At 38.5% G+C, this 9,914-nt stretch overlaps 1 protein-coding gene across 1 annotated transcript; it reads right to left on the bottom strand.

Annotated features, from left to right (window-relative positions):
• Positions 1 to 6,326: 6,326 nt before the first annotated feature.
• Positions 6,327 to 9,649, bottom strand: LOC115686363 (laccase-14-like). Its single transcript, XM_030611630.2, has 7 exons — positions 9,445 to 9,649; positions 8,744 to 8,898; positions 8,427 to 8,668; positions 8,194 to 8,319; positions 7,372 to 7,963; positions 6,825 to 7,174; positions 6,327 to 6,716 (listed from the first exon to the last, which is right to left on the bottom strand). Exons 1-7 carry the CDS (start codon positions 9,526 to 9,528, stop codon positions 6,577 to 6,579), a joined length of 1,689 nt encoding a protein of 562 aa, XP_030467490.1. The 5' UTR covers positions 9,529 to 9,649; the 3' UTR covers positions 6,327 to 6,576.
• Positions 9,650 to 9,914: the final 265 nt, after the last annotated feature.

Raw genomic sequence — 9,914 nt, forward strand, 5'->3', positions numbered from 1 at the left:
CTACATAGTACAGTGTACTTTCCCTCACCGTCACTATAAGACGTCAAGATCAATTAGTTTAGGTTATATATCACAGTTAGCAATTTCTGGGATTTTACCGATCAAAAAAGATTTCTATGGTTTTACTTCCTTAAGTTATTAGGTCTCATTTGGGTTACTTATCAATATTTAATTGTTCTTTATAATATATAATTTTTTCTATTGAGTTATCAAAATTTATTTGTCTTGATTAAGAATCTCTTAAATTTAAAGTCTAGCTTTATGACGTAGGTTGTCACCAAGACCTCTGCAATCCCAGTTCTAGGTCGATCTAATGTTTACCGGTTCATACAGTCTCAATCCGAGTGATCACGACCGTATGCGCTTCGATCTTGAAACAGAGAGGGGTTCCGGTCAAGGGCAAGGTGCACACGAGAGAGAGAGAGAGAGAGAGAGAGAGAGAGAGAGAGAGAGAGAGAGAATGAGAGAGAGAATGAGAATTTTAGTGCATAGATGTGAGCTGGGGCGTAGGCAAGTGATGAGTGGCGTATGATGGCAGCAAAGTGAGAAGGCCAGCCGAGGGGCAAGTCTTTTTTAGGCTGAGTGATAAAGAAAGGCATTGTAGACTCGTTAAGGTACTTTTGTCACCTAATTGTTTAGGGTGTGTAGCTCATTTGAGTGTGGAATAAGCATGATCCAAATTTTACTGAGAGAAGAAGAAACAGGAGATAATTTTAATTATATCGAACAAAATCTTGTGACGAAAGTAATTTGGTCAGTTTACATATGAATAGTGTGTTTTTGCTAAATAGGGCGTGGAAATAGCAGCACTCTTACTTTACACAATAAAATTTTTGTTTAAAATTTTTCACATCTATAAAGGTGTGTTCTTTTTGCTAGCAATGTAGAGATTTTAAATCAAAATAGATTTGTCTCTATTCGAAAATGCATATGGCAGCCGGACACCTACCTGCTTTGATCTCTGTTTAGCTTTAATTCCACTGACATCAGCAAACTTTTTCCAATTTGTAATGCCCATATACCTAATTAACTATAATAAAGCATCCACCTCTGATTTATTCTTTATGTTTTATGGCCAAAAAAAAAAAATATAATCATCAACCATTTTTTCTCTTTTGTCAATGAGCAGTCAGCAACGATTAATTAAGTAGTTGGATTTAACTACTACATTATATTATTTTTTTCTTGGGAAAGATGACTTGGATTTTTATGTAAAGTTTATATATTAATTAATCAAGTCAGATTATATATATATATATATATATATATATATATATATATATATATATATTTGACTTGGTATCTGATAACCCTTGGCCAATCCATATGGACAAGTCACACTATACTAAATATTGTCACTTACGTATGTCGGGACATCGAAAAATTGAAATGTAGAAAATACGGAGATTATTGAATTTTAAACAAACTAAGGTCCTTTTGTATTGATTGCGTACCTAAATCTTAAAACCTAAAACCTTAAACCCTAACTTACTTTTTTTCTCAACCTCTTACCACGGAGACTATTCTATTATTTTCAGAAGCGGCACATATTCCAAGGTATTCCTCTTGTATTTTTGGCAATCTCGTGCAGTCCAACATAGTTTGGCGTGTTCACATTGCACAGTACTGCAGCTTATATTTTAGATATATATTTCTCAAAAGAAACAATGCACGTGGTATAAACAAGTAAGTAATTGCTGTCGTGACCTACTTTTTGAGGGTCGAACTCGATGAAGCGGGTTTAGAGGTGGGTGTTCATGAAACGGTCCATATGGCACATCACAAAAGATAACCTTTACGAAGCATCGACTTTTTAGTCATCCATACGGTCCGCATGGCACATTATAAAAGACAGCTTACCAAAGCGTCAATTTTTTAGTCATCCATATGGTTCGTTTGGCACATCATAAAAAGACGGCTTACCGAAGCATCGATCTTTTGGTCATCCATATGGTCCATTGATCATGAACGTGGATTTTCCCTAAATCCATACCTCGCGTGACAGCGGATCGATTTATCTTTTTTAAGGAGTCGCCACTAGCCTAGGTCGGGGGTCGGCTATAATACCCAACCGAAATGCGGGAGTTTCGTTTCGGTTTCTACGAAAACCAGAGATCATGAGTTCGGGGACTAGCTTACGTTAATATTTCTATTACCGCCCTTTCAGTACCGCTAAACTTATCACGGTTGTTATCTAAGTTGTCGTGCATTTATTTTTTTACCATTTTCATGTTAAAGTCTTAGTCCACTACGTGATCATGCGTTTTGTTTTTGTGTTTTCATTTAAGATTCTAAACTAATCCTATCTTAGTCTAGAAAAGAAAGAAACAAACTATTGTATTGAAAAAACATTTCGTAAAGTAAATACTCAAAGTATTGAAAAGACAAGCTAATTCTAAGTGTGAGAAAGTAAAACCCGCAACTCGTCGGGTGCTTATTAAAATACAAATTGAAAACCCGAGACATGATCAGGGACGAATGTATTGAATACAAATTGAAACCGGATCGGACATTGGTCTATTGTCATCGTCAAGTGAATACAAATTGAGACCGGATTGGACATCGGTCTATCGCCTTGGTCTTTTACAATTTTGGATTATCCCCTCCATGGATTGCCTCTCGAGTGTCGGCGTTTAGATTCACAACATACATTCACGACAAACAATACACAAAGGAACAACCAAAGAAAAGCAACGGCACAAACAATTTACTAATCAAACACCGGCCAAGGGGTCGACCTTTGCTTTACATGCATTTCGATTCACCCACCCTCCTAATCATTTAACATTATTTGATTAATGGTTAATGACAACGGGCTACCATTTGCATTCAAAAAACGGCAACTCATATCGATTAACCCCTAAAGTCGGATTTTAAGTGACCATAATGGGCTACCCGCCGAATATACATCGGGCCTAACATACATCTAGCAAGCACATGCATAGCAATGAAATAAGCATGCATTCAGGCCCATGGGCCTTATTTCTCAATCAATCAAGCAATGAGAAGTGGGCTTCATAAGGAGACCACTTATTCAGTTATTTTCTAATTTGGATTATTTCTGTTCAGATATGATTAATCCACCTAATGATGTACAAATGAAAGCTTATGTCATGAGGATCAAAAGTCAAGAAGACCATTTTTTCTGATTCCTCGCCGATTTTCACGAAAATGATAAATTTACATTCGGTGACAGTCTGGACCCGGTTCTGTTAGGAATTTCAAAATAATGGCAGAAAAAATAACAAACCTTATCAAAACCGTGTGAAAATTTTTACACAGTTAGGATTCTCCGTGTGTGACAACTTTTATGTTTTGAGTTTTTGCTATAAAGTCCTACAAATTTTTATAAAATTCATTTTTCACCAAGGACTCATTTGCAAATCAAATTTTAACCCGAGAAGACTTTATATGAAATATTTAGCAAATTGACCTCTAAAAATTGCTATTAGGCCCTCAAAATTTCCAGTCAACACAATGAGACCCCAATGAACAACTTTGTAGTTTTGAGTTTTTGCAAAGGAGGACTCTAACTTTATCAAATTCGGAGAAACATACTCTGGATTTCAGAGGAATGAAAATCAGATCTGAACACAGATACTGATTGAATCGTGAAAATTCCTTTTGAAGATCCACATGAACTCCGATCTTGATAAAGTTAGTATCACTGGAAAGCTCTTGATCTCAATGTGAACTTTCATGAAGAACATTTTTTTATATTTTGAACACACGAATTTATAAAAATCAAAGAATACACGAAGGTCAGTCAGAAACTCATCTATCATCAGATCTATATCTAAATGGCGTTGTAAATCGTCCTGTCCTAACAGGCTTGAAATTTTATGAAATTTTTATGATGAACAGATTACGATGTGTTCTATGACTTTCATGAAGAAATTTTCTTCAAAAAACGATTGTAGAACAGCATGACGTCAATCAGGAAATCATCAAAACAGAATAGAACATGACATTCCAGATTCTGATCCTAGCTTACGAAGTGATTTTCACCTAGCAAACGATGTCCAATTAAGGCATGCGACATATCAAATCGAAGCTTGAGATGATTTTTACGATTCTCTAGTTCATCACTTTGCAAGATTTCGACGTTTACAAGCTGAAATCGCCATCACGAGCAGATTGATCATCAGGATCCGAGAATGACAGATTTGAACTCACCTTGTATAATGATGCTTCGACGCGCAATCGAGCGATCCGGTCTCCGTATTCAGATCAAGAGCAGCACAGAGAAGTCTCGGAAAGCTCGACAAACCTATGAGAATCGAGTGGACAAGCTATAGTGAGAACCGACTCGATTTCGCACTAATGAACTAATAACGAAAAATCAAGTAGAAAGAAGCGATCCGGTGGCTGTTCAGCGGGAAGCTGGCCACCACAGCCACGTGAAGACACCAAGGAAGGCTGCTGGAGGTTCGGGATCGCCGGAGGGACTGCCGGCTAGCTGATTCAGCCGCTTGAACCGGCTGATTCAATCACCGGCGACTATGCCGGTGATGTTGCCGTGGAGGAGATCACGCTGGACAGAGCAGTTCCAGCCACCAGCAAGGACAATTGGTCTTGCGACCAGCCTTGTTCCGCCGTGGAGGACGGCGGTGAGGCGGTGGCTCGCCGGAAAACGGCCGGCGGGAGGTGGAAAGGCCAGCGGCCGAGAGAGAGATCAAGAGGGAGAGAGAAGCGTGAGCTAGACAGAGAGAGAGGGCAGGGAGGAGAGAGAATTTAGATCTGAAAAAATGTGAGACCTTCCAAAATTTTGGAGGGAAAAAAGCCTATATTCTCCCCTTAACCTTCAATCCTAGCTCTTAGATTGATCTAATGGCCTATAATGCTTCCTTAAGGATTAAGAATATTCCTTAAGGACTAAGGATAGGTGACATGGCATTATGGATGGCCATGATCAATTCTGAATGAATGGCCATGATTAATTTGCTTACCCTTAATTAATTTGCTTAATCCTTAAGGAAGGGCATTTTAGTAATTTCACTTAGGGGCATTTTTTTAATTTTCATTTAAGGGCATTTTTGTCATTTTGGGCTCAAAGGGATGTGGCCGGCCTTGGTTGGTCGAAATGGACTGCCGGCCGCCGGATTTTCGATCGGAAAATGGCCGGTCCGATCAGACCGGTTCAATTCGGGTCCAATTTGTTCTAATTTTGTGCAATTTAATCCCTATCATGATTGATTGACCTAATCAATATTGAATTCGATTAAATTGGATTGAACCAATTTGAAATTCATGCACAAATTGATCCAATTTAACTTGTTTAGCTCATTTGTTCTTGAATTTGAGTTAATTGCATGGCCAAGCTAGACTAGCGAATTTAATTGAAGTCCAATTAGCCAAATTGAGTCTCAATTCATCAAATTGAATGTTAGTCTAGAGTGGGTCAAGTTGAATTGCACTAATTGGACCAATTATTCTTAGACTCCTCAATCATTGGATCACTAAATTGATCAAATTGGCTCAAATTCATGTGAATCTTCCAAATTTGATTTCGAATTTGGATTTCATATAAGAAATTAGGCTCATTCGTGTCTCAATTGCACAAATCATGAAGAATTGATCAAAATCACTGATTAGGGCCTAAATTGGGGATTTTTGCGTTTGGCTTGGAATCACAAAATTGGTTCCAAAATTGAAAGTAATACAACCTCTAGATCAAATGTCATGAAGGAAACTAACCTAAAAAATGACTAGAAATGAAGTAATTTCATTTTTGGCCAATTTGAACCAAATTCCGCAAATTGGGAAAAAGTTGATTCTAAACCGATTTTTGTAAAATTTCAAATGCCAAAGTCAAATTGAATGTAAAATAAGATAATTTTGGGATTTTTGTATATTTCAATTTTTTTGGTCAAAGGTTTGATCAAAAGTCAAATCCTGGTTGACCTTTCACTAGGAGCTTGATTTTATGATCAAATCTTTGAATTTTTCTGAAATTTCCACTTCCAAAGTGAAATTGAATTTGAAAGGAATCTTTTTATGCGAAAAGCTTCAATTTGACCCGGGGTTGACTTTTGGTCAAAGGGTTGATCAAAAAGTCAACGCGAAAGTCAACAATTTGACTTTTCGGGTTTTTACATGAAATGAATAGAAAATCGTCTACAGAAGCTAGGCCAACAAACAGAATAAAAAATTGACACTTTATGTTTAAGAAACTGGTTCTGTCGCAATCGGAAACCCTAATCTCGAGTTTTCTGCTTTTAATGACGAGTCGGCTAAAAATTAGATGTCAACAATTGCCAATAATTAGTTGTCATTTGTCATGATCTAAGATGTGTCCAATTGGTTGCTTGACAAGAATTGTCTCGGGCAGGAAAATAGTGTTTCATTGATTATTGCAGAGTGGCAATAAAATGATAGTATACAAGCCCTCTAAAATGATAAATTTATTGCTATTTGCTACGTAACTTATACTATATGTCACTGTCATAAATCCTAAACAAAAGTTTTCCAACACGTTGTTTGCCATGTTTACAATTGAAACTTGTTAGAATGATCCAACATTTGCGAATCTTCGATGTTATTATGTAGATGAACTCAGAGCAAATGGCGTCATGATTAAAGCCCGGAACAAGGAGGCATGTGTTCGGGTGGCGGAAGCATCTTCTGATCCTTGTTCGGCCCCTCTCCGATGACGAGGACCGTGTCCATTCCCCAGCTCGCATGGCGTTCTAAGTGACAGTGCATGAACCACACTCCTACAAGCACCCATGAAATAATAATCTGTCAATTATGCATTCATATAAAAGTCTAAATCCGTGCAAACTATATGTTTCTATGCGTTTCCACCGATAAAATCATAGTACCTGGATTATCGGCCTTGAATCTGATCGATGTCCACCCATTTTTGGGGAGTCCAACGGTGTTAACGTAAGGCGGATCCACCGTATTGTAATTTGATATATAGGAGTCGCTGAAATTTCCGTCGCCCATTCCGACAACATAAAAGCTATAGCCGTGTAAATGCATGGGGTGATTCTCCGCTGCTCCGAAATTGGTTCCCTGGAATCTTATTTCAACCTCCTCGTTATAGTTAATCATCAACACTTCGGTACTTACATAGGCAGCTTCCCCTAAGGCTGATACATTCCCGGTGTAGTCGAACACGAAAGGTGGTTTATTCGGAAAAGTTTTGTTGTAGACTCCAATTATATTGCTGCACACACCACAAACACAATGTTATAGAGACATTTGGATGTTGAATTACGCCTTCGCTCCAAGACAATGGAGGTTTTAACCAGTTAAATGGGTTCGGTTTGGAAAATATTTCAACCCGAATCAACTCTATTGGTTTAAGAAAATATTCAATCCAAACAAATAGGATCAAAGTTGGTAGTATAATGATTTACTTACTTGTAGTATGCTTGGAGAATGCTAATTGACGGAGTTGAAAAACTTATGTTGTTCAAGCTTGCCGAATGCATACTGTCCTGTGGACCGGTACATGTTTTATTAGCAGGACATGGCTGCTGATTCACAGATACCGTGATCGTAATGTTCCTAGTAATGTGGGTTGGAACCGTGGAAGGGTGATCTTTGCTGTTCAAACTCCTCAACTGGATAGTGAAGTTTCCGGCATCACTCTTGTTGGTAAAACTTGGAAGCTCGGGTAATGCAGGAGTCTCCAAATGGTTATAACTGCCGTTGTATTGGAATATTCCCCTTGTGACATTTTCATTGGATGGGGCATTGGTGTCCACAAATGGACTGAAAACCATGTAGTAGTGACCAGGGGATTGGTTCGCGGTGACCAAAACGTCCATCGTTTGACCAGGAGTTATCATGAGGTAATTGGTCTTCAGTGGCTTCAGATAAGCTCCATCCATTCCGACCACAGTGAGATTGTGCTTGGCTATGCCGAAAAACATCTCTTCGTTCATCCCAGAATGGATGATCCGAAAGAGATACGTTTTTCCTTGCACAACCGTTATATTGTACATCGAACCTGCAAAAGAAAAGGAAAACACCTTGTTTAATAATATTGATGGAGATCTTGAAATTACATGTACTGTATATCAATCATCATTAATTAGTTATAAGGCATAATAATTTCGCAAGATCTCATTTCATTGATATAGAGTAAAAAGGTTCTACTTCATTACCTTTGAATAAGACCTATTCTTTTTAATATTAATAGCATAAATCACACTCATATATATACACAAGAATTAGTACCATTAGAGCATGTATAACTGTCTCCTGGTTGACCATTGATGGTATAGGCCACGGACAAGTCTGGATCACCACCGGTTTCAAGAGCTTCATCGATTATGGCCTTTGTATCTCTCGCATACCATTCAGCTGCATCCAAAATTATAGTTTCATTAAGAAAAACAATACAAACTGTTATTTGTGTGTGTGAGTGAAAAACTTATTTTTGTCAATTGAGTTAGTTGAAAGTAGAATACCGATCACGATTGTGTATTGTTCATCAAATTTGTAAGGGTAGTTGATGTTTTTGACAGGCAAAATGATTATAGGGCCGTGTACAGTGGCACGTGTCCAGTCGCTGTGAGCATGCCACCATAACGTGCCTTCTTCTTCGGTGAGTATGACTTTCTGAAGGAAGCTTGAGTTCGTAGGGATTAGACATTGTGTGATGTTCTCCGGACCGTCAGACCAGGGATACCTTAATTGTCTCACTCCGTGCCTGCATGTGTGTACAATATTAGGAGGGAGAGAGGGAGCGAGGGTGAGGGTGGAGGAAGGGTGGTTTTATTTTTACCAGTGAATAGTGACTCCATAAGGTCCGATATTGGTGACATTAACGTAGATGGTGTCGCCCTTGTGAGCACGGATCTCCGGCCCAGGAAACATACCATTCACAGTCAATACGGTCCGATTCGTCTCACACAACATCTTAATAGGTGTCTCCTTCACCTGCAACAAATAAAAAATCATCCTAAACAACTAGGACCGTCGAAAGAATCTCTCTTATCAAATTGACGCAGAATCGTTTTGGCACATCCTTATTTACTAGTAACATTATTTAATTCAAAGGCCCGCATCTGCACTTTCTTCTCGAATAAAGATTCCAAATGGGTTGGAAAGCGCGTCCCAAAAGAATAAGTAAATAAACCATTCAGCTGTAGACATTTTGGGATTACTACCAAACTCTCAAGAAGTTGAAATCATCAGAAAAAATGCATGTAGTTTGGTATTTGATAGCTGTAATACTCGGGCTCGGGCATAGTCCAAGACTTAGCTAGCTGAAGATTTAATTGTAAAGAACGTCTGTGAAATAAAGAGATTCTTACATTGAATTCCCTAATACGATAACATCTACGAATTATGAGATTACGATCAATTGTAATGCTTTAAAACTAGTCTAAAACTTGTAACGAATGTGCGAGCTGTCACTAAATGTTCTGTATGGCCCGAAAAAGACGCACTTCAAGTACTCAAGAAGGGGATGTTCCTACTTACCACAAAATCATAGTGAAGGACTTCGCCTTGAGCCATGCAAAAGAGCAGGGTCAAGGTGAACGAATACCCTAGAAATGTTCCCATCCTCTCTCTCTCTCTCTCTCTCTCTCTCTCTCTGAACTTGTACCAATCACTTGATCCAGAACTAAGAAAGGAGACTTTGTGTTATGCTCAAGTCTCTTTCTTCTTGTGACCTCCCCCTTCCATTGAAAGGGGCTATTTATAGGGAACTTCTTTCAATGTTTAGCAATCGCTGTCTGACTAACGAAGCCGTCGTAGCGGCCACAGAAACGTGTCCTTTGACCTCACAACAAATGAAACTTAAAGCAAGAAAAATTGGCATTTGTCTTTTAAAGGGCTCATGCTCGTTTTCCGGTGTTTCCACGAAGAAGAAGAAGAAGAAGAAGATTGGCTAAAGAGCACCGCAGAGCAACAAGCTGACAAACTTCTCTCATCTTACTTAGTCACAC

The sequence above is a fragment of the Syzygium oleosum genome, unplaced genomic scaffold (assembly GCF_021117445.2).
Source record: "Syzygium oleosum isolate NSW1041296 unplaced genomic scaffold, Sole_v2.1 Sole_v2.54, whole genome shotgun sequence".
In the NCBI taxonomy this organism is placed as follows: Eukaryota; Viridiplantae; Streptophyta; class Magnoliopsida; order Myrtales; family Myrtaceae; genus Syzygium; species Syzygium oleosum.

Excerpts from the sequence above, each read along its gene's own strand:
- LOC115686363 (XM_030611630.2), bottom strand. The coding sequence starts at position 9,528 with ATGGGAACATTTCTAGGGTATTCGTTCACCTTGACCCTGCTCTTTTGC. Across the intron at positions 8,899-9,444 it reads TCCTTCACTATGATTTTGTG|GTGAAGGAGACACCTATTAA; the intron begins GTAAGTAGGAAC and ends TATTTGTTGCAG. Across the intron at positions 7,175-7,371 it reads ATTCTCCAAGCATACTACAA|CAATATAATTGGAGTCTACA; the intron begins GTAAGTAAATCA and ends TGGTGTGTGCAG.